Source organism: Hippocampus bargibanti, linkage group LG01 (genome assembly GCF_051943395.1).
Source record: "Hippocampus bargibanti isolate YZ-2025 linkage group LG01, ASM5194339v1, whole genome shotgun sequence".
NCBI classification, from domain to species: domain Eukaryota; kingdom Metazoa; phylum Chordata; class Actinopteri; order Syngnathiformes; family Syngnathidae; genus Hippocampus; species Hippocampus bargibanti.
This window is the reverse complement of record NC_142734.1, coordinates 3683353-3709668: the sequence shown is the minus strand read 5'-3', so window position 1 is coordinate 3709668 and position 26316 is coordinate 3683353. Positions and strand designations below refer to the sequence as shown.

General features: G+C 40.4%; 1 protein-coding gene across 5 annotated transcripts; it reads left to right on the top strand.

The window, feature by feature from the left end:
- The first annotated feature begins 1063 nt into the window (after positions 1 to 1063).
- Positions 1064 to 26316, top strand: znf512b (zinc finger protein 512B). 5 transcript variants are annotated; one of them, XM_088990735.1, is made up of 19 exons: positions 1064 to 1307; positions 1752 to 2042; positions 3922 to 4056; positions 12481 to 12554; positions 12695 to 12823; positions 12980 to 13149; positions 13256 to 13533; positions 14441 to 14512; positions 14597 to 14731; positions 16169 to 16290; positions 17467 to 17559; positions 19180 to 19278; positions 20478 to 20726; positions 20824 to 21135; positions 22180 to 22281; positions 22439 to 22501; positions 23279 to 23377; positions 25470 to 25795; positions 25992 to 26316. In XM_088990735.1, exons 3-19 carry the CDS (start codon positions 3924 to 3926, stop codon positions 26041 to 26043), a joined length of 2508 nt encoding a protein of 835 aa, XP_088846861.1. In that variant the 5' UTR covers positions 1064 to 1307; positions 1752 to 2042; positions 3922 to 3923; the 3' UTR covers positions 26044 to 26316. The 5 variants fall into 5 exon arrangements, with proteins under 5 accessions (XP_088846861.1, XP_088846868.1, XP_088846885.1 ...); XM_088990742.1 differs by having other exon boundaries at positions 1064 to 1627; positions 1752 to 1975; XM_088990759.1 differs by having other exon boundaries at positions 1064 to 1627; positions 20580 to 20726.

Sequence of the window (26316 nt, the reverse complement as noted above, 5' to 3'; positions counted from 1 at the left end):
TTAAAAGAAAGAAAATGTAAGTGTGACCACGTCACAGATGGTCACCTTTTTGGATAAAAGCGTATTCGCTGATTGTAAATTTAACGTGCTCGTTATTGTGTAGACTGTAGAATGTAGACGAAGTATCTAAGGTGGCAATATTTTCAACAGTCTATTGTTTTTTTTCGAGACAACACCGCCCCTTAGTGGAATTTTAATGCAAACAAGGAAAGCAACATGATTGCAAAGATAAAATCAAAATTACTGTACGTATCTCCAAAAGACCAAAATGGATGAAGTGTACAGTGTTTTATTACCACATTTAATAAAACGTCCATTTGAAAACATTAAAAATAAAATAACCACATTAAAATTATGAATGCTTTTAGGATACACAATCTTTCAGAATTATTGCTTAATTAAGATATGCCTTTATTAATCACGCGAGAGGAAATCTCGCGCAGAATTTATGTTCTCCTGCCCTCTCCTGATTGAACTATAAACAATGTTTTTAGGGTCTCAAATAATGCTTATTCGGAGGTCATGACTATTGGCACCAATCAAAGACGTAATCGAAAGCCTTTTTGCAATTGTATTGTATTGTAATTACTGATCATCATGCCCCATTTGGTTAACGTTCACTTGGAAGGTGATTCCTCCATGTGATTGAACGGTTGGTGTTATTATTAGCAGAGTTCAAACGGGAAATGTCAGAAAACAGCTGCGGCAATAAGGAAAATACAGTTGCCTTTTGAGCATTTTGTGTTGTTCAGGCCCCATAACACGAACTGATATATTATTTGAGGGATATTAAATTGTGCGTGTTTAATATTGCTGATTTTGATTTCATGGTTTATAAGGAAGCCTGTGATTGGCTAAACGACCACCACATGAAAAGGCAGTAAACTCGAAATGTAATAATTAAAATAACCGTGGCGTGGAGTAAAAGATTTAACGTGTTATATACTATTATAGATCGTGCTTTTCTTCTCCTTTTTTTCCATGGCTGAAATAGTTGGTAAAGCTTTTGAAGCCCTGGCCGTTTAACGTCAGGCGCGAACGCCGTTACGTCGGAAGAGCCCGAGCGGGGGGCACAGCAGCAACTTTACCCTCGCTGGAAGCTCCACGATGAAGCTCCTCCATATCGGAAATAACGATGGAAATAACAACTCTGACAACGATGACACCAAGTTGCCTTGAGTGTCGTCGCCGCTGTCAGGGGTGTCGTGCTTAGCTAAACGTGCAACCCAGCACATATTTAGTGGAATAGTGTACACGGCCTCGCGCAGAGACAACATATCCGTATTAAAACCGAAAATAATCCCGAGGTAAGAAGCCGAGGAGTGGCCGAAAAGCGAACAGCCGTCGCCGTTTCTCTTTATTTCCCTCCGTTTACGGTCGCTTTACTCTCGTAAAGTGTCTGGCAGCCGTCGAAATTATAATTTGGTCGCTCCCTTTCGATCCAGCCAGCGCGAGGATTTTTTTTCCCTCTCCTGCTTCTCCTTCGTTATAAAGTCGCCATTTTGCTTCAGTGCCTGTATAAACCATCCGGAATTCCAATATATTTTTCTCAAGGAGTCGAGGATTTACGCATCTTTTTTGGCTATTTTTAGAGTGTTTAACTGCAAGCTTGGAGCGTTGCCTCGTGGTAAATACACATTGATGCCTCAAAGGAAAGGGGCACGACTAGATTAAAGTCTTCTGGATTTTTTTTAAAACCCACGCGCAATTTTTCATTTTTTGCTTTTTTCCCCCCCCCCCATCGGTTCAAGGCGAGGTGGTGGGAAGGATAAAACGACGCCCCCCCATCAACAGCGTTGTGACCAGCCCTTGACATCGGGACACAGCAGGTGGGATTGGGATGTAAGAAAAACATTGGCAGATAGACGCCCAATACGGTGCCTGTCTCCGGACCCCCCCTTCCTCTTCACCCGTGGGGGCTAGCTGACCTGGGGCCAGCCGATCGTGAGCTGTGGTGGAGCAGCCAACACTTCAGGTCGGTGTGGCTGACCACAGCTCGTGGAAGCAAGAAAAGTGCTACTTTTGTTTCTCTCATCACTCTCGTGAGTCACACAAAACATGGCAGCATGCCATGTGCACGACTAAATGACTTGTTTCCAGTTTGTCAGCAGATTGTGTGAGTGGATTTGAGTAGGGGTGTTGTGTGTAGTCTATTTTATATCTCCTGCTGTCATTCACTCCTTGTATGTTTTTTTCTGAAAACATTAAATTGTGCTAAAATGTACTTAACTCCAATTTGAATAAGAATCAGATTTATGATCAAATATGTAAACACAAGAAATTCACATGCAGTTTTGTCATAATTTTTATATGTATTACATCATCAGACAAATGTAAATTCATCCACAGTGTGACATTCATATAAGAAAAAAGTTTGAGTATATCTCAAACTTATTTCTTTATTATTTGTCATCTATGTAGTTTACTCCTTGTGGGAATAAGCGGATCAGAAAAGGGATTGATGGTTGGTAGTTCGCTGCCCTATATGTTAATGTTACATGTGCAGTGTCTTTTAGTCATCAGAATTAACACAATACCATAAATTGTGACTATTGGTACTTCGGCAGCAAAAAAAAAAAAAAAAAAAAAATAATTGAACTTGGGGTCATGTCAAGAGAAAGATCGCTGATCACAGGGTCCCATACTGCGACTTAGTGGTGGGCAATTAATATAGTGAATGGGACGTGTAATTTAATTATGTAAAATATGAATTTAGTCTCTTTTTATAAAGTAGTCATTGTATTGTTTTATCAAGTGACCACTGTATGGCCCATGTATAATTATGTTGTAATTGGGAAATACATGTACATACTGAAACAGAAAAAAGAGATTTTATTAAATTAATATTACAAATATACAGTGCACATAATAATGATAAACCTTGCCCAGATTTGCTGTTTTATAGTTTATCTATAAGATTGGTGAATTGGGAAAAGAAGCAATTTTGAGAACCACGCCCAAATATTTGTTTGGAAATGATATTTATTCTTGTACAGTGTTAAAAATTTGAGTTAGATGTACAGCTATGCCTTTTGCACTGCTGATGATGTCCATACTTTGCATGACAAGACATTAAACAATCACATTTTGGTGATCTATAAAGGATACATTTCAAGGAAATTCTTGTGTCCACACGCTGTATGTACCTCTATATTAAGTGCATAATGTTATTCAGTGCAAGCCTATACCATCAAAATATATTAACAACCTAAGTGGCAATAGTTTCATGTGCAGTTATTTTCACACTGAATGGCATGGGACGTAAACAGACGCTGAGTGGCCTCTCAGAGTGACCCTTGGCGTGTTGTTGTAAATCATTATGGGACTGACAGGAATGTGAGCTCAGAGAAAGTATGTGGGATCGCTATCAGTCCACTTGGCATAATTAGCGATTGTCGGCCTATCATCCATTAGACTGCTCCCAACTCCACGGGAAATGAGGTTTCAACAACCAGAGCTTGTCGCTGACATCTATCCTGTTATGGATGATGGCAATGTACATTTAATAACACACATGGGCCTTTTTAAAGCAAAAAAAACTGCACTGGGACTTGACCCAGATGTGTAGGGAACTGTCGTAAGGAGCTTTGAAACCCTCAGCCCTTCTCCTCTGTTTGACTCACCCTTTATCTAAGGGGCAGAACAGGAAGTTGGCGAGGTCATGAGAAGATTGATTTTTAAATCAAACATGGAAGGTCATAACCTCATGGCCATTACACATTATGTATGTGCCTCCAATCAGATAATGTTCACTCTAATTGCAGAACTGGGATAGCTTAGATATACATGATTGTAGTCAATACAGTATCACTAATACTATCACCGCTGTTTACATTTTTAGCAGAATCAACAGGACTTCTGTTTTTGATACTTCCTATGTCTGCCCACCCCTCCCCTTTCCCATCCCGCCTCCCAATGTAGGGATGGAAAACCCCAGTGGTACTAGGCTTGGAAAGCTGTCAACACCAGGGCTGCTAAGGGGCCGAACCTCCAAGCATGGACATCACCAGGAGCCTGTTAGAAATGTGCCATGCCCCGAAAACAACATCAAACACAGTAAGTGGCAAGCTGTTCCATTTCATTCAACCAAAATAATTGACAGTTTGTTTAAGACGTGGTAACTGATTAAGCTTTGTTTGCATGGATCAGTTCCTGGTAGAATTCCATTTTAGGATCCGCATCGACAATCTTGCATAATTTATTGGGATGCAGCATGACATAGAGCCTGTTAGCCTTGACAAAAATGCTTCCTTGTGGTTATTAAACCACAAGTTATCCGTGATGACGTTCAAATATCACCGGACTGACTCGTTTGCTCACGGCAAGAAACTCCTGAACTCAAATATGTCACTTCACTCCTTGCTGATTTCAAACTGGCAGTTGGTTTGAAGGCTTTTCCATCTCCATATACAGACTTTTATGTCATTCTCCAACTCTGCCATGGTAGTTTCTATGTGACCTTACAAAAGTTAAAGATTAATGATGATTGACTGCTGACACTAGCTTTACTTTTTTTGACGCGTAATTGGTCTGGAAAACAATGCCAACAGTGTTTCAGACCTCCACTTTGTTTGACAAAACATAAAAAAAAAACAACCACGGCTATACATCGAACAAAATTGTTTTTTTTCCGATCCACTTTATCCGTAATTTTATTTTGTGTCCTCTTCGGTTGAACACTAGCCTGTAGTGGGGTCTTTTTCGGTCCCATAATAACAAATGTATCCTTGATAACAAACCATGTATGCCACGTTTGCACTCAGAGAAAGGGTTTGTGGAAAAATAGTCCGGCAGCCGTTTGGCCGTGTGGTTTGGTGTTCATCTGCCGAAAACTAGTCCGCCAGCCATTGTGGCGCTTCGTGTGTTTCCTGAAAACTAGTTTGTCTGACAAGATTATATTCTCGCAAATTTAATGTTCGTAAGGTGAAAAGTTCGTTAGCTAAAGCGTTCGTAAGGCAATGCATCACTGTATGTTGTTCTTAATGTCTGACCTGAAGTGGCATTGTCCCCATGAGCTGTATTTTGAGGGTCAAAACACAGACACGCCTGGTATAAATAAAGACTTGCCCATCAAATTAATTTTTCTCCAAAGATAAATTCACCAAAACTACATAATTGAGTATCAGTTCAATAGCCAGCATTACTTTTTTTTAAATACCGTATTGTCGACTTGGAAAACCGGGGCTGTTCTAATGACCCAGTTGTCTTGGCTGCTGCAAACATTCCTTTAGAACCCCAACCCCCGCACCCCCTTCTTCAGCACTAATACCGCTGCACAGAAGGATGGTGCTTCAATTTTTTTAGGTTAATAGGCTGCCCTCAAGGATGGATTATGATGCATGTGACGCTGTATATGCGTGCGTGTTAGTGTTTGGGATGACATGTCGTTTGCGGGCAGTTGACAGATTTACAAATCTTCCTTTGTGAGACAAGAACTAAAAGACCAGGAACACCTTGTGCTGAATTCATATCTCAGAGTACTTATGTAAATGTAGAATATTACTGACATGTATATAGATTGTCATGTACTACAGTTGTACATATGTGGGTCGTACACAGCATTGTGTGAGGCACATTGAAACCCACGGGCAATCACTCAATGGAGCTGATTTTGACCCTATAAACCGTTGTCGTTAATTCTTTGCTGGATTTTATCCTAGGGGGCAATGCGATTGACTGGTGAGCATGTTCGCCTTGCAATGCAGAGGTGCCGTGTTGGATTCCAGGTTCTGGTCTTCCTGTGTGAAGTTTGCATATTATTCCCGTGGCTGCTTGAGGTTTGTCTAGGTCAGGGGTCGGGAACCTATGGCTCGCGTGCCATATATGGCTCTTTTGATGATTGCATATGGCTCGCCGATAAAACTAAATACAGTAAAGTCTCGTTATATCGATATTCAAGGGAGTCCGAAAAAATATCGATATAACCGGGACTATCGATATATCCGACCCTGTTTGCATGTAATTTTCTCCGTGCGTGCATAGAAATAGTATCGATATAACCGGGACTATCGATATATCCGATATCGATATAACGAGACTTTACTGTATATATTCTTGCTTTTTCGATGTTCATTTCCTGTTCTGGCGGCAGTTAGCTGAAAGCGCAATTTTGATTGGATGATACTGGCCGTCATGTTGAAACACGTAAACACCCTTTAAATATGCCCGACGAGTAAAAAAACAAAGAGGAGTATACTTCAGCTTGAAAGCACCGGAGGATTCGCCTTTGTGGAGACAAAAGGTTCTGATTCTAATTTGCAATGAAACAACAAGTGTGGAAGCTAATGAGCCATGTGCAGGCTAGCTAGCAGTAACTTCGCCTATGGACCCGGCAAGTTGACTTTCATTCCGATCGTTTGGCTGGATTTTTACCAATTATGAGGAACGGGAAACCATTCATGTTAACGGTGAGTACTATCACAAAGTTATTTTAAATAAATATTCTGACATTTTGTTCAAAAGTGGCCGCACATGCGTGCGTGTTTGCGTGCATGTGTGCGTGTGGCTCTCACTGAAAAACATTTCTAAATATTTTACTTTTATGGCTCTCTTAGCCAAAAAGGTTCCCGACTCCTGCTCTAGGTAGTCAGTCTTGTTTCCTCCCACAGTCCCAAAAAAGCATCCGTGGCAGGATAATGGGACACTCTAAAATGTCCCAAGGTGTGACTGTAAATTTGAAGCTTGTTAGCTAGCAACCAGTTCAGGATGTATCCGCCGACTGCCCAAAGACAGATGAGATAGGCTCCAGCAGCCCTGCGACCCTCATGAGGATAAGCGTATTAGAAAATGGATGGGATTTTGTACTGCAAAAAACACAACCTGCACAAATTAAAATAAATCCACTGAACTAATATTTTCATCAAAGGCTTACACAATATGATGGGACTTCATGAATACAGTATACAGTTCCACCACCCAAAAAACCTTCACCTAAGACCCAGCTCATATCGCAAGGAACCATACGCATGAATATAAAGTAGAGATTAAAGAAGCAAGGCTGTCGGGTAGATAGACAGAAATGGACTGTTGAAAACATGAATTTACAAATAGTCATCTTCAGCTTTAAAACTGTTCTTAATGTTTGGAGTGTCTTTGTATTCAAGGAAATTTTGTAAAATTGTTTCCCCAAAATTAAAACACAATTTACATTTGCCCAACAAATACAGTAAAGTCTCGTTATATCGATATCGGTTATATCGATAGTACCGCTTATTACGATACTATTTCTATGCACGCACGGAGAAAATTACATGCAAACAGGGTCGGATATATCGATAGTCCCTGTTATATCGATATTTTTTCGGACTCCCGAGAATATTGATATAACGAGACTTTACTGTATGTTTTTTTTTCTAAATTGGCTACTAGCATTTTTGTTCTTAATCCACAGCTTTACGAAGAACATTTCATAAATTTGGACGTCAGAATCTTAAGGAAAGTCAACAAACAAAAAATACCTGTTTGAGCGACGTTAGTAGACCAGCTAAGTTTTTTAAAATCCTTTTTTAAAATTTGTTTTTTTAATAATGCGCCACTCTGTCTTCACAAAGATTTGATCACCATTATTGCATGTCAGAAAATGGGACAAAGTTCAAATCTATTTGTGATTCTTAGATGAAGTGCTTGCTCATGAGACGAGGTGCTGCTCCTTTTATTTTATTTATTTATTTCCCATTTGTGTGTGCATGCTTTTAAGCGCCTGCCTACTTCAGTGACTGCAGGACATCGTTCATGTGCCATCTGCTGACCCTGCGTATTTGAAACGGCATCGGTTTCTTTACTATCCTCTGCCTGCATTATTTGTCCAGTTCTCATCACATACAGCAGAAGCTCCAAGGTCAAACATGATCCACGATATTCCATTCTGTTAGTTTGTCGATTACTCAGTTTGAAGGAAGAAAAAAAAACAATATTTGTTTAGCAAGCCATTCATAAACTGGGGTGACATATTTTATCTACAGTCAACCCACGCATTGGAAATAAAATACATTTTCCTGCCCACCCCGTAGACCAGGGGTCGGGAACCTATGGCTCATGAGCCATATATGGCTCTTTTGATGATTGCATGTGGCTCGCCGATAAAACGAAATACATATTCTCACTTTTTCGCTGCTCATTTCCTGTTTGGGCGGCAGTTGGCAGAAAGCGCAATTTTGATTGGATGATACTTAACCTCGGTTGACAGAAAGCGCAATTTTTGATTGGATCATACTGGCTGTTCATATTGAAACACGTAAACGCCCCTTTTAAATAAGCTCGACAAGTAAAAAAGTGACAAGAATTGTACAATAGACGGAAGGATTCGGAGAGAAATGGTTCTAATTCTAATTTGCAATGAAACAATACCATTGATTAAACAGTTGAACGTCAGTGGCACTTTGACAAGCCCCATGCTCACGTTTGCATCAATATACTTCTGCGAGAGACAGCAGAAAGCAAGTGTGGAAGCTAATGAGCCGTGTGCAGGCTAGCTAGCAGTAACTTCGCGTATGGACCCGGCAAGTTGACTTTCATTCCGATCAACTGGCTGGATTTTTACCAATCATGAGGAACGGAAAACCATTCATGTTAATGGTGAGTACTATCACAAAGTTATCTTAAATAATACAATCTGAAATTTTGTTTAAAAGTGGCCGCGCAAGCGTGCGTGTTTGCGTGTGTGCGCGTGCATGTCGCTCTCACTGAAAAACATTTCTAAATATTTTACTTTTACGACTCTCTTAGTCAAAAAGGTTTCCGACCCCTGCCTTAGAGTCTTCAAACAAACCCTACTGGTTAAATGAAATATAGTCCACAACATTGACATACATACAACATGATGCGCCAGAGAAAAAGCAAGTGAATCAGCACCCAAAATGTAAAATGGAGTTGACCAGTGTTATTAATAATTATTGAAACTCACAAAACAGTAATAATATGGAGAGCGTGATCAACCATTTTTTTTTGTCACAGCCATTGTGTTGTAAAATCAAGCATTTCGTTTCCATCTCTGCTCGTTCACATTTGCCTTCTGTCACTAGCATTATAAATGACCACATACTGAATCTGGACAGTAACTCAAGCGCTCCTGACTGAACATCAGGAAATTCACTGTTGGCCCTGGTTCAAATGAGCATCTGGCAAAAGATACAGCTTCCAGGGTGGTGAAATATGTAGCTGATGTCGAAAGCTCTTATAATCAGTGCCAATCTGAAGAGACCATTGAGGCCCTTTGAATTAACAGAGAAAGAGGCAGGGATGCGAAACCTAAGCGCTTTTATTTGAAGCATGCGCTGTATGTTACGTGCGCTAGAACTAAGCCACAGGTGCGTTCTCCAAGTGGTGCTTACTTCACAAAAGCTTTTGTCTACCAGCAGGGCTTAACCATTTGAACAAATGAAGCTATGCTTGAAAGAGCGAAAACAAAATGGATTCGACCCATATGAGTTGCTTCTTTCAGCGTCAGAATCATCTTTATTGCCAAGTATGTAGAATACACAAGGAATTGGTCTCCGGTAGAACACGCTGCACTTGTATCATCATAAGAAAAATTGAGGCACTATACAGTTCTATTTGAGTTACTGTTTAGGGAGTTAATGGCTTGGGGGAAGAAGCTGTTTAAATGTCTGCTGGATTTGGTGCGCATGGATCGCTAGCGCCTGGTCCAGGGGAGTAGTTGGAAAAGGTGGTGGGCAGGGTGCCGAGGGTCCAGTAGGTTTGTCCGCGTCCCCGTTTTGATTCATGCAGTGTGCAAGTCCTCGAGAGTGGGTAGGGCGGTGACAATGATTTTTTTTGCGCTGTCCTAACTGTAATGTCTGTCTGTAATGTAATGTAATGTAATGACTTGCAATGAGTCGCCCTGCCTCGATTATTTTAATCCACCCAAGGACTCTCTGTATCCTCTCTCAAATTTTAGATGTTCTGCATTGGAAGAAAGGTTAACTTTAGACTCCTGTCGCTGACCAGGCAGTTCTATTTAAACTGTCTAAAACACTGCGTTTTAGACATTTTTTTTTGAAGGCCCTCTGTAAACAAAAAAAACGTTGTCGTTCATCCCCAGTCAGTCACATATTCTCTCATGAGAGGTCAACTTTGCCGGAAAGTTGTGACACTATTAAAGTTGTGAAAATGACACAGCTGTGCTGGAGTCATTTGTAAGCGTATTCCAGGCAGCAGTATCGTTCTAATCCAACGGGGGCAGATCTAGACAATGGCTCCTGTGTGAGTGCTGGCAGTGAAAAACAAATCTGCATTCTGTTACTGTTGTGTGAGTGTGTGTGGGTGCATGCATGTGTGCATGTGTGGTCAAATCGTGTTGGGAGCAGTTGCAGGCGTAGCTAGGAGAACCCGTGTTATATGAGAGCATCAGACAGCTGACAGGACCCCTGGGTCCTGGTGCCTCTCTCGTAAAAAAAAACAACAAAAAAAACACTTTATTCAAACACATAGATGTTTAACACATTCACTGCCATTCTCAAACACTTTATTCAAACACATAGATGTTTAACACATAACACTTTATTCAAACACATAGATGTTTAACACATTCACTGCCATTCTCAAATTTATTAGGGAATTGAAGTGTGACGTGGAGCGTCATTCACAAATTTGTTCGAGTTTTGTTTTTTTGAAGGAGGTGCCGATAAAGGTTAGACACCTGGCAATGTTTTTCCTTTCCACGAGGGGGCAGCATTTGTCTTTTGTCCATGTTCGTGCTTTGTTACAGCTTCAGCTGTTGTTAAAGCGCTATATAAACCAATATGTATGTATTGTATTGTATTTTGTACAACTGACTCCATTTCAAGCTCAGATAACTCCAGACCCATATAACTTAGGAATTAACTCTTTTTTTTATAAAAGAAGGGAGTGTAAGGTTTCTTATGCTGAATTGAACAGTGAATGAGTGAATATGTACAGTAAAGTCTCGTTATATCGATATTCTCGGGAGTCCGAAAAAATATCGATATAACCGGGACTATCGATATATCCGACCCTGCACGCATGTGATTTTCTCCTTGCGTTCATAGAAATAGTATCGTAATAAGCGGTACTATCGATATAACGAGACTTTACTGTATTAGTTTTTTTTTCCCCAAAGAACTTCAAAAATGACATGCATGTGATGATATTCTGACAAGCGTATCATATTTTCCTTCAACAGTGGCATTAGACAAAGGATAGATTACTTCCATGTAACACACACAGTACTGCTGTACTTAACCCTTTCCTGGTTTCTTTGTTCTCTGCATGTTCATCACACAGATGGACATGCCTGGTGTAAACAGTATACATGATATTATCCACTTCTTGTTGTAGCCCTAAATTCGATTCATTACTCTCGTCCTCGCTCCTCTCATACCCGACTTGGTTTCCACGATTGAACAGCTGCAGAGATACAGTGCGCAGACAGCTGGGGGCAAGTTGTTCCCTCACATGAAATGAACAGCTGTTTTATCCCTTTGAATTGTGTCTTAGAGACAAGATTTGGATGGGACACCGGCCAGCTTTCTTTCAACTGGGAAAATGGCTATGTGTGCCCCTCAGACTCGAGCAATAGCAACGAGGCGGGCTACATTGTCGACTCGTATATATTTCATGCGTACCAAGTACTCTTCGTGGGTTTAATTGACTGTTCATTGAATGGATCCAATAATCTAATTGAAACTACATCGCTGCAAACAGCTTTTTGATCATGCTAACTGTGACTTGTCTTATTCCCAAAGCAACGGCAATATATCTTCCTCAGGAGCGAGTTGTGTTAATTAGGAACTTTTTTTGGAGACCTTTGTTTTGTGAGATAGGAACGGATGCTCAATTTCCTGCTCAGCACAACAGCTGCAAAAGAAAAAAAACATTGCCCGAGGTCTGACCAGCGCTTTATTCGGGAATGGCAGTGTATGAGTTAAGTGTTGAAAACGGCTGGCTCTCGTTGAAAGTGTAATGTTGAACAAAGAATCCATTTTGACAAGTGATTATTTTGTTTGTCAAGCAGCAGAAACATGATTTTAAATTACATTCAGTATTCTTTAGGCGCCATAGCTCACTTCAGGCTACCGTCAACAAATGCTTGATGTCACACCCTGCTCAGTTTATCATCACACCTTGTCATTAAATATGAGTGAATCTTATCCACAACCTGAATGGTGATAAAACGTGGGAAATGAGTGAGTTTGGAGAATGTTATAGCGCCTTGATGGAGAGAGAGGTGCTATTTATGAATGTCTGTCAGGGCTAAGGTCTTGACGCTACTGTAAACTCTTTCCAACACAAAACCAATCAGTTTATTCATTGCCAAAATCTTCATTCCATTTTCATAATCCTGGTAGTTACGCTGAGTGCTTTGAGCCAGTTTAGATGCTGCCATGAATGAGTCTGAAGTTAAAAAAACCTGAAATATGAAAAATGTGACACAGCACAAAATGATTGAATGACTGAATGATTCACCACTTTAATGCAGCAATAACACAGAATTTATTTATGTATGTTTTTGTATTTTGCTAGTGTGTGATGCGACAGCAGAGAGCAAGAGCAAAGGGCGTCCTAAAGCAGATGAGCAGGAACTGAGAAGCATACCCGTGAGTAGCCCTTTTTAAACTGAGTTTGAAGTGATCGTCATTTATTTGTTCAGTGTGGCTGCCTTATATGAATTGGTATAATATACAATGTAGCACCATACTTCTTACATGTATTCATTTCTTCTCCTCACCCCAAACAGGCCCACTTGCTTGTCCAATGGAAGGAAGAGTTTAAACGTCGCTCCAGAGTTAAATGTCCGTGTTCAGGTTGTTGGCTAGAGTTTCCCAGCATCTACGGTGTAAAGTACCATTATCAACGCTGCCAGGGGGTGAGCCGCTCTCTGCTCTCAACCTACATAGTAATATTCCATGCACACTTTATTTGACGTTCACATCAGACTGACACTGATCACCTTTGCGGAAACAAAAGCTATTACATGTGCTTTCGCTAAATTCCCTGCCTTTGTGTCTGTTTTTTTTCCCAGACCACAGTCACTGACAAGCAGAATCATGGCTGTCCTTATTGTGAGGCAGCGTTTGCAACTAAGGTACGCCTACAGAAGCACATGCTTTGGAACCACCCAGACAGGGTTAGCTTAGAGTCGAAGGATGATAAACTTCAGAAGACCCCTGTCAAGTTCAACAATGTGAAAAGGTAAACAGCATTTATAGCTCAAATTTGCTGCCTTATTGTCAAGTCAAATAATGTTTGTTTTGCCATACTGTATTGCTACCTGACTTTCCTTGATTTGTTAATTCAGGCACCTGGATAACAACCCTCCATCGCCAGTGTTCTTCAAAGTAAAAAAGACCCTGGAGGTGTCTAGTCCATCTCACAACGGGGAGCTGACACACCAGAGGAGTGAAAGGAAACAACACAGCCAGCCATCAGTACAGACTCACCAGTCCCAGTCAGCCCAGCCTCAATTTGAGCCATCGCAGTCACAAAGCACATCCTCAGATACAGGGGGTAGTGAAAGCGAATGTGGCAGCCTACCGCCGTCTAACCCCGATGAAGACCCAGAACGAATGAAACACAGTAAGATGAAAGCGTTTTCATATTCACCGCATGCTTATACAGTGATACCTTGGCTTACGAACTTAATTGGTTCCCAAACAGAGTGTGTAAGGCGAAAAGTGTGTATCCCAAAAATTAATTTCCTATAGGAAACTATTAACATGAGAATAATCCGTTCCCAAGTCCCCATAAAACATAATTTTCTACTGTCTAATTTTCTAAGCCTTAAAAGTACACAAAATATACCTGATTTCTTGTATGATAAATGTGCTATGGTATTATAAGTAAAGAAATAAACTGTACTGTATAATAAAGTGGTTTTATTGACCTTTGTGATGGTCGTTGATGGCTTGATGGAATGGAGTGGCCGGTTTCATCAGCATTAAACACTTGATGAGGAACGTAGCCTACTTATTTCACCATCTTGAGTAATGATCCCTTGTAGGTGCTTTCTCTGTGATAATTTTATCTAGTTCCTCATCAATTGTGTTCTGTTTAGCTAGGTTGATAGCTTTTTGCATCAAGTTTACTGATTGATGGGATATTTTAACCTTGAACTATCAAAGTTGAAACTCTCTCAGTCGTCTGCCTGCCCCCCTCCGCCCCGCACTGCTGCGTTCTTGACCAATCGCGTGGCTTTAACCGAAGACTGGGGCCGGGGAAAAGAGGACAAGAACAGTCGGCTGCCATTTTGTTGTTAGAAGAACGGGCTCGTTCGCGATCGACACATCACTCATTGAGGCAGCTCCGTGTACGAAAAAAGTTCGTATGCCAAGGTAAAGTTAGTATGCCAAGGTAAAATTTTCATAAATGTAACGTTCGTAAACCGAAAAGTTCGTAAGCCAAGGGGTTGGTAAACCGAGGTATCACTGTACTGTAATTGCTTGACCTTTTTTTGTGTTTCCTTCTGTGTGATTTCTTGAGCAAGGACGGAAGCAGAAAACACCGAAGAAGTTCACTGGGCAGCAGCCTTCGATCTCGGGAACGTTTGGATTAAAAGGTATTGGCAGAAATATCCATCTCAATTCGATTCCAGAAATGTGAAGAGCTGACTTGACAACCCCTGCATATATGCATGCTGCAGGTATGACGAAAGTGGAGGAGAAGCTCAAAGCGAGTCGCGCAAAGAGGCCAGACGGGAATGGACTTAGCGAGTTGCCTCACAGAAGACCAACTTCGAATCAATCCTTCGCCAAACACACAGCAAGTACCAGTTCAGGTGAAGCATTCATTTTGTCCAAATTTTTAAGAAGGTGGGGTTTATCTTTGCGAGACGTTCTTTAAACAGTTTGTACTGTACTTTTGTTGCTGTAAAAAGACATTTAAACATCTGATTATTTTAAGTTGAATCTGAAAAATTAATGTTGAATGCAATGTTTAACTCAGTCACTGCCATTCACTAATTTATTCTGGAATTGAAAATATGACGTAGAGCGCCATTTGTTCAGGAATTTGTTCGGTTTTATTTTATTTTTTCGTGCTAGGGTGCCGATAAAGCACTGGCCATGGCCTCTGGCAGTGTTTTTTTTCTTTTCCACAAGGTGCTATCATTCCCCTTTTTTCCATGATAGCGTTCCAATTTCAGCCGTTCTTAAAGCGCTATATAAACCAATATGTATGTATTGCATTGTATTTTGGACAGCCACCCTCATTTCAAACTCATATTACTCCAGACCGATATAATTTAGGAATTAACTTTTTTTCTGATGTAAGAGAGAGTCTAAGGCAGGGGTGTCAGAGTCGTTTTTTTCCGCGGGCCACATTGTAGTTATGGTTTCCTCCCGAGGGCCGTGATGAATTTGGGGAAGCCATTAGAATGTGTAATCCCCTCCACATATTACATACAGAGCGATAAATAAAATAATAACTAGTTTTCAAATCTGAAGTCAAGAAAAATGACTTATTTTGGTTTACATCCAAAAATATGACATTTTGGTTAGAATTTTAGCAAGTATAATGGACAAGTTCACAAGTTTGATTTGCTTTCGCGGGCCGAAAAAAATTATGTGGCGGGCCGGATTTGGCCCCTGGGCCTTGACTTTGACACCTGTGGTCTAAGGTTTCCAATGCCGCATTGAATGTTTATGTAGTCCTAAAACTCAATATTATGTGGGTCCTTGAATTCAAGTGACAATGACAACAACCCTGGCACATGAGTGGACACCTTTTGTGCACGGCTGGCAGTGAACGAGTTAATGTCTTTAGCAGTCACAACAGGCACAACAAACTCAGTGAGTTTAGCTTATACATTCTTATTTTATGATGTAATCTTCATTCATATAAAATATTGCATTTCTTCTTGCGTGATTCCTGCCCATTCAAAAATAAAATGTAAAAGAAAAAATGGGGGCTTGTTTGTAACCAGTAAGAGGCAGCAAGGTACTTGTTTTTTGAAACGAACCTGCTTTTGTTCAAAAGTACAATGTCTAGACTCTAGAAAGTAATAAATATAAATGGACTCAACAATAACATGTACAGTATCATCATTAGTCAAGAAACCAGTCTTATTGACACAAAGCCGACATCAGCAGGCAAGGAAAAAATGTCATCCAAAAGCAACACCAATAAAACCAGCTCAGTGGCAAATCCTCAGTTTCATACGACAAATATTTGACCTGCTCACTCACAGCGAAATATGCTTTTTTTCTTGATACAGTTCCTGACATTCAGTGGCAGAAGTCAATATCAGAGCGAGGTGAAGTGGTGTGCCCCACCTGTTCCATTGTCACCCGGAAATCACTCCACGGCCTGAAGAAACACATGGAGATTTGCCAGAAGGTCAGAAGACGGGGGGGATTTGTGACTGCATGATATTTGCAGCTGAGAAGCAATTACGTTACGTCAAACTTTAAACAGCATGTGGGGAGAAAACACTGCTTTTGCGATATTGCTATATTCAACACACATATTGCAAGTTTTTCGTGCCGCTGTTCTTTTCAAGTTACATCCAAACTTTCTGCTGAAAAAGCTGGCGCTAGTTTCATACTTCCGTTTTCTTTATCCTAACTATATCACCGTTGATAAGCAAACAAATCGGTGTTGTGCTTTTCGTGCTATTTAACTCATTCACCGCCAGACGATGTGCAAAAATGTGTCCACTCCAGTGCCAGGGTTTTTGTCATTGTCACTCGAATTGCAGGACCCACAGAATAGTGAGTTTTAGGACGACATAAATATTCAATGCAGCGTAAGAAACCTTAGACTATCTTCTTTCATCAGAAAAAAAGAGTTAATTCCTTAATTATATGAGCATGGAGTTATATGAGCTTGAAATGAGGGTGGCTGTCCAAAATACAATGTAATACATACATATTGGTTTATATAGCGCTTTAACAACAACTGAACCTGGAACAAAGCGGTAACATGGAAAAAAGGGAAATACTGCCCCCTTGTTTTAGGGTAAAAAACATTGCAAAAGGTCATGGGCAGCGCTTTATCGGCACCCAAACAGGAAAAAAACAAAACCTGAACAAATTCGGGAATAGCGCTCTACGTCATATTTTCAATTCCTGAATAAATTTGTGAATGGCAGTGAATGAGTTAATCACCATTGACTCAATGTATACCTCATTGCGATAGTTGTACTGGGGTTGTTATACTCTTAATTGGACTTCTGAATGATTTAAACGTTACTCGTGAAATGTTCCCCAATATAAAATTAAATGACCTCGGTGGGTGACCCACCCAGCGACCCTTTTGAGGATAAAGCGGATCGAAACATGAATGGGGGGAAAAATGATGGATAGATAGACAGTTATATATCTAGACAGATAGACATACTGTATATAAAATCAACACTAGAATTCATTTGTGTATGTTGTGATCACCTGACCGATAGAGTCCTGGCAAATAATGTCAAGAAACGAGTGGGAACCGTGATGAAATATTGCTTTGCTGATTGTCTTATATGCTTTTATTTGTAATTTCAAAATGGCTGCTTCATTTGACATGCAGCTCCAAGAGGCCCTGCGGTGCCAGCAGTGCCACAAACAGTTCAAATCCAAGGCAGGACTCAACTACCACATCATGGCAGAACACAACTCCAAGGTACACACCCATCAGCACAAAAAGTCACTTAATTCCCCTCAGCAACACTGTAGAAAGCAGTCCATATTTCGAGTTTTTGTTTTATCCAATGACGTGGTGAGTCCACCCAATTGGACAATTTGTTACTAGACACCTCAAGAGGGCAGACTGTAATTATTCACAGAAATCCTCCACACACTGAAAGCGGTGTCACTTTTCTCTTAGTTTGGAATCCTGTAAATACATGAAACATTCACGCGAGCAACTACCATAAGCTACATTGCAGCTTATTTGCATGCTGCATTTTAATTAGTCACCACAAAGCCCCCTCAAGTTTTTATCTTCGGTTTCATGAGTGAACAGACGTCCCTCAAGTGCTGAGTATTTTTTCTGCAGCTGTCTCTAGTATGACAGCTGAGAGCATCTTAAAGATATTATCAGAGCACTCCTGCATTAGCGCTCTGGGGTTTGCTGAATAATTTAAAACAGTTTCAAAAAGTAGCATGAATGTTTCATGAATGCATGTGCTGCAAACCCTGTGGCATGCTGCAGGGTTTTTTTTTTGTGGCCACACTTTATTATAATGCATGACATGCAAAATCTTTTATTTGTGACATATATTGGATCCTTCAGTTTGGAGTGACGTCGTTTATGAAAAGTCGGTTTGGCCACTGAATTTTCAAAGAAAATCACCTTGGTTAAGCGCTCCGGTTTTGGTTCAAGGACACTGTTGGTTTTGCCTTAAAGTATTGTCCGCATGGTTGACTCTCGTGTCACATGTTGAAAACACATCCATCTTATGAAGTTTCACTGTGTTGTAGATTTTTATTTACCATGTGATTGCTTCAACTGTCAGCAGAAGCCAGGATGAAAAAGTGTCAAATACAGACGGCCTTTTTTAGCCTGTGTACACTGATGACTTGATTTAAACCAGAGCTGACTTACAACCATATAAATATTGACATATTGGGATTGCCATATTGTGATATCTCAGCTCACGGACTTAATTGGTTCCCAGAAAGTGTGTGTAAGGCAAAGATTTCATCTACCGAACATTTATTTCCCATACGAAACCATTAAAAATGAGAATAATCTGTTTCCAGGTCCCCATAAAACATAATTTTCTACTAAACATGCCTAAAAACTACACAAAATACACCTTATTTTATGTATAATAAATGTGCTATTATATTGTAATTAAAGACATAAACTGAACTGCATAATAAAGTCGTTTTATTTACCTTTTTGATGGTCGTTGATGTAGTTGCCTCTTGATGATATCAGAGTGAAGTTGCCGTGCTTTCTCTGAGATAAAACCATCACTCACACTGTCCCCTTCTATCTGCTTTTTGTTAATCCAAATCAACAGAGGTTTTTCAACCTCTTCTATTGCCTGAAACCGTTGCTTACACAACACAGAAACTCTCTCTCCATTCATTGCAGGTCTTCTCCATAGCAGCTCTGCCATCTTTAGTTCTGGTCGTGTTAACGCTCAGGGTGTCATAACCATGAAAAACAGTCTCCTAAGTGAAGCCATTTTATCCTTGCAAACTGTCAACACGTGAAATGGAAACTACATTCCATGACTTTTTGAAAACAGTGTGACATGTGTTTGTTTGCCCCCTCCCATTCTCCCTCCAGTCCTCATGCAGTGAAGGTCAGCTGGATGACGAGTATGAGGAGAGAGAACGACTACGCCGAATTCTCAAACAGATGGGTCGAATCAAATGTCCTAGTGAGGTATGACATTGGTTTTTAATTCCCTTCTTCATGAGTTTACCAATGGAATGATGAGAGAAAACCAACAGACTGCAAATTAAGATGATTAACCCTTTCGATACTGACGGTACAAATGAGTACCGCCATAAATTTTTAGTTGTAGAAAATAAAGGAGAGAAATAAGTAAGAGTGTAAGTAAATTTTCTGTTGGTACAAGTGAGTACCCCATTCTTCTGATATCTAGCGACATTTTCTCAGCTGTCAACACAAGATTGCATCAGAATTACTCTAGGTGTCCAAGTGAGTGCAAATTACTTTGCTCGGTTTTATATCGTTTGTTACCAAATATCCAGAAAATTCGTTTCCTATACAGGTAATATGTCATGTTAGGACAGGTGTGAGTTACGACCACCTGTACTTAGGACCACGACCGCCAGACCCCTTTTTTTTAATTTGATGCCTGGCACCGCAACGCGCAAGCAGCCGGCAACGCGTACTACAATTTTGGCCAGCCAGCATGTCACACACTCGCACAGCAATCTACTGTGTGACTACACTCAATACAGTAGTTATACAGTGCAGATACCGTCTCGGCAACATCTCCTTTGATAAATATGATAAGAACTGTGATAAGAATGATAAATGATAAGAACTACACTAAAAGGTAAGTATAGCATTTATAAATGAACTGTACAGTAAACACTTTTGTATACATTACAGGTACAGTTATACAGTAATAAAAATCGATAATACAAAATTTAAAATGATAAAAATGACACTAAAAGTTATAAAATGTAGCAATGAACTGTAAACAGTTTGGTATATAATATGATTCAATAGAAAAGTTGCTTAAAAACAATCCTGTCGTGTAAATGTCACATCGGCCATTTTGAATAGATTTTGACTTACGACCGTTTGACTTACGACCGTTTTGTCGGAACGGAACGCGGTCGTAACTCGGATGTTACCTGTATTTGTATTCTGAAGAATAGAATCTTCAGCTATTGTTTTATCTACAAAACTAATACTACGGGATGCCATTTTAGTTATAATCAATATTATAAATATTGTAAAAAAAAACATTTCTTGATCGATATGCCTTCCTTAGAAGCCAATAAAACGATTCAGCATAAAAGTGTCTTCCAAAAATCTAATTTATGGATTATGGTATATAAACTATAATTTTCATACACCTTTCACCTTCCCCTGTTAATGTGCAGGGCTGTTCAGCTCACTTCTCCAGTCTAATGGGCTTCCAGTACCACCAGAAGCGTTGTGGACGCGAATGCTCTGATGTTGAGAACACCGTGTTTTTGTGCCAGCACTGTGGGAAAACATATCGCTCCAAGGCTGTCAGAGACAACCACGTACGCACTGAGCACTCCGCAACCATGCCCTCAACTACGACAGCCCCCAACACCAAAAAAGACAATCGGACCGACACCAACAACAACACTGGCAAAGAGAGGGTAATTTGACAAACATGACATAGATCTTTTGAAAGGAAAATATTCTTGTTTACATATGTGTACAGTAAGGTTTCATTGTGCCCTATTGTTCCTTCAGGTCACCTTTGAGAAGCTTTCAGGAGGAAAGAGAGAGCAAAGCCAGCCCGGATGGCATGTCAAAACACAGTTGACCCGAGAGAAGGACAAGGTTCATGACAAAGACAGTCAACTGAAAAACAGGGTTCAGGAAAACGCAGCACACAGTGAAAGCCTTCCAGAAGATTTTGAACGGACACCTAGTGGCAGAGTGAGGCGCCGCTCAGCTCAGGTGGCGGTGTTCCACCTTCAGGAGATAGCAGAAGATGAGCTTGCCAAAGACTGGGGCACCAAGCGTCGTATCAAGGATGATCTGGTGCCTGATAGCAAGAGGGTAAGGGAGACTGAATTTATTCAGGAATTGAAAAGTGTGACGTGGAGCGCCATTCCCGAATTTGTCCAGGTTTGGTTTTTCTTGCACGGAGTGCCAATAAAGCGCTGGTCAGACCTCTGGCAATGCCTTTTGCCTTTCCACAAGGGGCAGCATTTGCCTTTTGACCATGTTAGCGCTTTGTTCAAGCTTCAGCTGTTGTTAAAGCGCTATATCAATCAATATGTATTTTATTTTGTACAGCCACTCCCATTTGAAGCTCAGATAAGTCCAGACTCATATAACTTATGAATTAACTCTTTTTTTCTGATGTAAGAAGACAGTCTAAGGTTTCTAACGCTCTATTGATTGTTTATGTCAGGGGTGTCAAAGTCATTTTTTGCCGCGAGCCACATTGTAGTTATGGTTTCCTCTCGAGGGCCGTTATGAATTTGGGGAACCCATTAGAATGTTTAAATCCCTTCAAATATTACATATAGAGCACACGGCAAATTAATGAATAACTCGTTTTCAAATCTGAAGTCAAGAATAATGACTTTTATTGTGGTTGACATCCAAAAATATGAAATTTTGGCTCAGATTTTAGCAATCATCATGGAATTTAACAAGTTTGATTTGCTTTCGCGGCCTGAAAAAAATGATGTGGCGGGCCGGATTTGGCCCGCGGGCCTTGACTTTGACACCTGTGGTTTATGTAGTCCCAAAACTCAATATTCTGTGGGTCCTGCTATTTGAGTGAAAATGACAAAAACCCTGCCACTGTTGTGGACACATTTTTTCACATCGTCTGGCAGTGAATGAGTTAAAATTTCCAGTGCTTTTCATAAAAATCAACAGTGCTTCCTTGCAATCCGTAGTGTCTTAGGTGTAAATGGGTGTCAGCTTTTCAATTTGTCGTCTTTCATTCAAATGCCTGAAAATGATTTCCCTCCGTACACAAGAACGGGTGCAATTCATTTGTACCCCAAGTTGTAAAAAGGTAGTGGTCACTTGTCTGTCTTGTTTTATTTAATATAGACAGTTAATTTCCACTTTTCTTCTACATAGTTGAACTACACTCGTCCAGGTCTTCCCAACTTCAGCAGGGACCTTCTTGAGAGCTGGAAAACTCAAGTCAAGGAAAATGGCTTCATCTGCTGCACCAATGAAGTGAGAATATCTCCAGGTTTCATGAGTCGCACACAATATGACAGCATATTTGTTTTTGTTATCAAACCTGACAAGTCTGAGCACTAAATATTTAACAGTGATGCTGCTGTTTTGGTGGACTGTTGAATTGTTGTTTTGTTTGGTTGTTTATTCGCAGAACTGTGAAGCTGTCTATTCAAGTGTGTCTGGACTAAAAGCTCACCTTGCCAACTGTAGCCAGGTATCAACACTCATCAGAGGCAAAAGTTCCCCTGACACCGCAAAGACCACCGACGTGGTGGGAAATCGAGCAAAATGTTTTTTAAAAACTGGTTTACCAATTTTTATTGGATGATACTGACCTAGGTGGTCGTTGATGTCGAAACAGGTAAACACTCCCTTTTGGATAAGCCTGACGAGTAAAAAAAAAAAAAAGACGAGTATCCTACACTTCAGGTTGAATGGACCAAACGATTCGCCTTTGTGGAGAGAAAAGGTTCTGCCGTGATTCTAATTTGCAATGAAACAATACCATGAAGGAAACTACTTGACAAGCCCCATGCTAACGTTAGCATCAATATACTTCTGTGAGAGACAGCAGAAAGCTAGCGTGCAAGCTAATGAGCAGTGTGCGGGCTAGCTAGCAGTAACTTCACCTATGGACCTGGCAAATTGACTTTCATTCCCATCGTTTGGCTGTTTTGTTTTTTTTTACCAATTATGATTGGTCAAGTCTACTAGTCGCTTCAACACTGATGCAATGTAAATCATGCAAATGCATCTCCGCTTAGTAGTGACAACATGTTAGTTGACATCCAATGGAGTCCTCTTAAAACATGGACAATCATGCTCTTTGATTGATATGCAACCTGGGCCAAATATCCTTCAAAGCCAATCTGTTTCTGAACAAAGTGATCATCCCTGACTGGGCCTAAAATTGTTACCTTTAAAGAACTGACAAGAAAAAAAACATACATGCTGAGCAACAGTAAGATCTGTATTTGGATTTATGTTACAGGGAGGTGGAGAAATGGCCAAGTACACGTGTCTGATCTGTGAGAAGGCGTTTAATTCAGAGAGTGGTGTCAAGTACCACATAAGTAAGACACACTCACAGGTTGGTCACTCACAGTAATATACCAATCAAATGTAAAATTTAAAACATCTGACACTTTCTGTCTCGCTTATTTTGTAATACCTTAAAGGACAACTGACAACTCCGGACAAGTTGTGAACATAATTTGTAAAATCACTTCAAATGACTTCTACTGAGCGCATTTTATTCCACCGCATATACAGTAAAGTCTCGTTATATCGATATTCAAGGGAGTCCGAAAAAATATCGATATAACCGGGACTATCGATATATCCGACCCTGTTTGCATGTAATTTTCTCCGTGCGTGCATAGAAATAGTATCGATATAACCGGGACTATCGATATATCCGATATCGATATAACGAGACTTTACTGTACCTTAAAGGACAACTGACACCTGCGGACAAGTTGTGTCCATAATTTGTAAAGTCACTTCAAATGACTTCTACTGAGCGCATTTTATTCCACCGCATATAGCTATATTTTACATTTTATGATTCGCACTGAATATTCAGGAAGTCTTGTTTTTGAGTTGGTGAGGAATCCGTACGTGACGTCACTGAAGGAACGCCCCTGACCCAAAAAAAGGACACTTTGTAGCAGTCCTTCCATCACATCAATGCTTGTTTGGTCTGAAAACCTCGTGTTGCACCAGAAAGAGCCAGAAGAGGGTGTCCAAGCTCCTTGTGAGGAATTTATCAGCCTGTGGAAACGGGCTGATTCATTCCTCAGGAGCTCGGTGGCCATTTTCTGCCTCTTTTTGGGTGAGACATTTCCCCCACAATGTTGCCTCAAAATGGCAACAAACCAACGAAAACTTACTGCGCATGCGCAAGTTATGCTTTTATTAATACGACCGTACGCAGCAATAAGAAAAATATATAAATACGATTGAGAATTACTTTTGCTGGTTTGCTGTGACAATGATAGCGATCGGCGGCAGCATCGTTGTTGGCTACCAGCAGTTGAGACAATTTGGGGGTTTTTCCCGTATAAAAGTTGTAGTATGCCGTACATTATGTGAAATGCTAAAAAAAAAGATGTCTAAAATACGGGGAAAACGTATAAGTTGACAGTTATGTTTTTCCTAAATATGTTTTCTTCTGCTTTATGGTCATGAACCATCTGATGTTCTAGCGCTGATTACGAAAGAACGGAAAAGGCCAAAAGCAAACAGTTTTTCCGAATAAAATTACAGAGTTTTTTGCTTTCCTTTGGAGGGTTTTGTGCGGATGTCACATGCTGTAAAATGCTTGGCAATATGTGGACTAGGATAATATCTGACAGGAAGTGGACCATTTTGGGCACCTCGGGGTTATACCAGTATTCGTCTGTATACAAATACAGGTCACATCTGAGTTACGAAGGTCGCGAGTTAGAACCACCCGAACTTACGACCACGACCGCCACACCTTTTTTAATAGTTATTTTTTATTCTACGCCTGGCACCACAACGCACCGCAACGCGCCAGCCAGCATGTCACACACTCACACAGCAATCTACTGCGTGACTACACTCAATACAGTAGTTATACAGTGCAGATACCGCCTCGGCTAGTACTGTACACTGCTTTTTTTCCTTCGGTGTCCGCCTGAGTCCGAGCGTTTTTTGGGCGACCTCTTCTGGCCGTTAACAGGGAGAGTGATTTTTCAAAATAAAATTAGAAAAAAGACACTAAAAGGTAGGTATAACATTTATAAATGAACTGTACAGTAAACAGTTTTGTATACATTACAGGTACAGTTATACAGTAATAAAAATCTAGAATACAAAATATAAAATGATAAAAATGACACTAAAAGTTATAACATTTATAAATGAACTGTAAATGATAATAATAATAATAGTATTCAATAGAAAATGTTGCTTAAAAACAATAGATTGAAATTGTATACTATCCAGTCGTGTAAACGTCACATCAGCCATTTTGAATGAATTTCAACTTACGACCGTTTGACTTACGACCGTTTTGTCTGAACGGAACCCGGTCGTAACTCGGATGATACCTGTATATGGTCTATGGTTCTATTTAAAGTGTGAAAATAATCCTGCTGTACCGGTTCCTTTTCACAAACTTCTAATCAGGTCTAACAATATTTGTATTGCTTCAGAATTGGTTCCGTGTGTCGGACGGTGAAGGGATTTCCAACAAGAATAAAGCCCTGGATGACAGCGGCATTAGAGAAGAAGTGAAGAACGGTGCCACCCCTGCCAAAAAGAGAGGTCGCAAGCCCAAAGAGCGCCCGCCGGTGGTTGTTCCTCTCCAAACACAAATTGAAGCAGCAAACCTTGATCAAAACTCCACTCAGTCTTCTGACTCAACCCAGTCCCCCACACATAGTCCTGACTTTACGGAGATGACCGATTCAGACCTGAACCAACAGTCCAGTAGTTTCTCCTCACGGCAGAGCAAACCGAAGAAGCTGTCGTTGTGCGAGTAGGTCTGCTTTTTTTTTAATGTTATTTTTTTTTGTCAGCAAAGGAACCACAGAGGCCGCCTGCTCCAGATGTGATTGAACTTTATGAGAACCGAGCACTGATAGGAAGAAAAAAAAAAGCTGCAGTTCAAAAGCCGACGCTTATAAGAGGTCTGTTTCCATTGAAGTTATCTCATTTCAAATGTCTCATTTCAGTTCCCACACTTCAGCGAGATTTTCAGAGATGAAATCGACGACTTCCGCATGATTGACTTCCACGTTGAGGACATTTTCTCAGCAGAAAAAAAAAAACATTGCTGCAGGTTAGAGGCGGGTCATTCGCTTGAAAAGATTCACGTCACGGAATACATTTTCTCTTAGCATGGTATTAACGCCATGTGCGCTCACATTTCTTTCACTGTTATACTCTGTACATACGCGCTTATCTTTATTAAGCTATTTATTGCAGTCAATGATGCCGTCACATTTATGCATCTAACAAAACCGTCATTGATTGTGTCTGTTCAAAAATGATTTCATG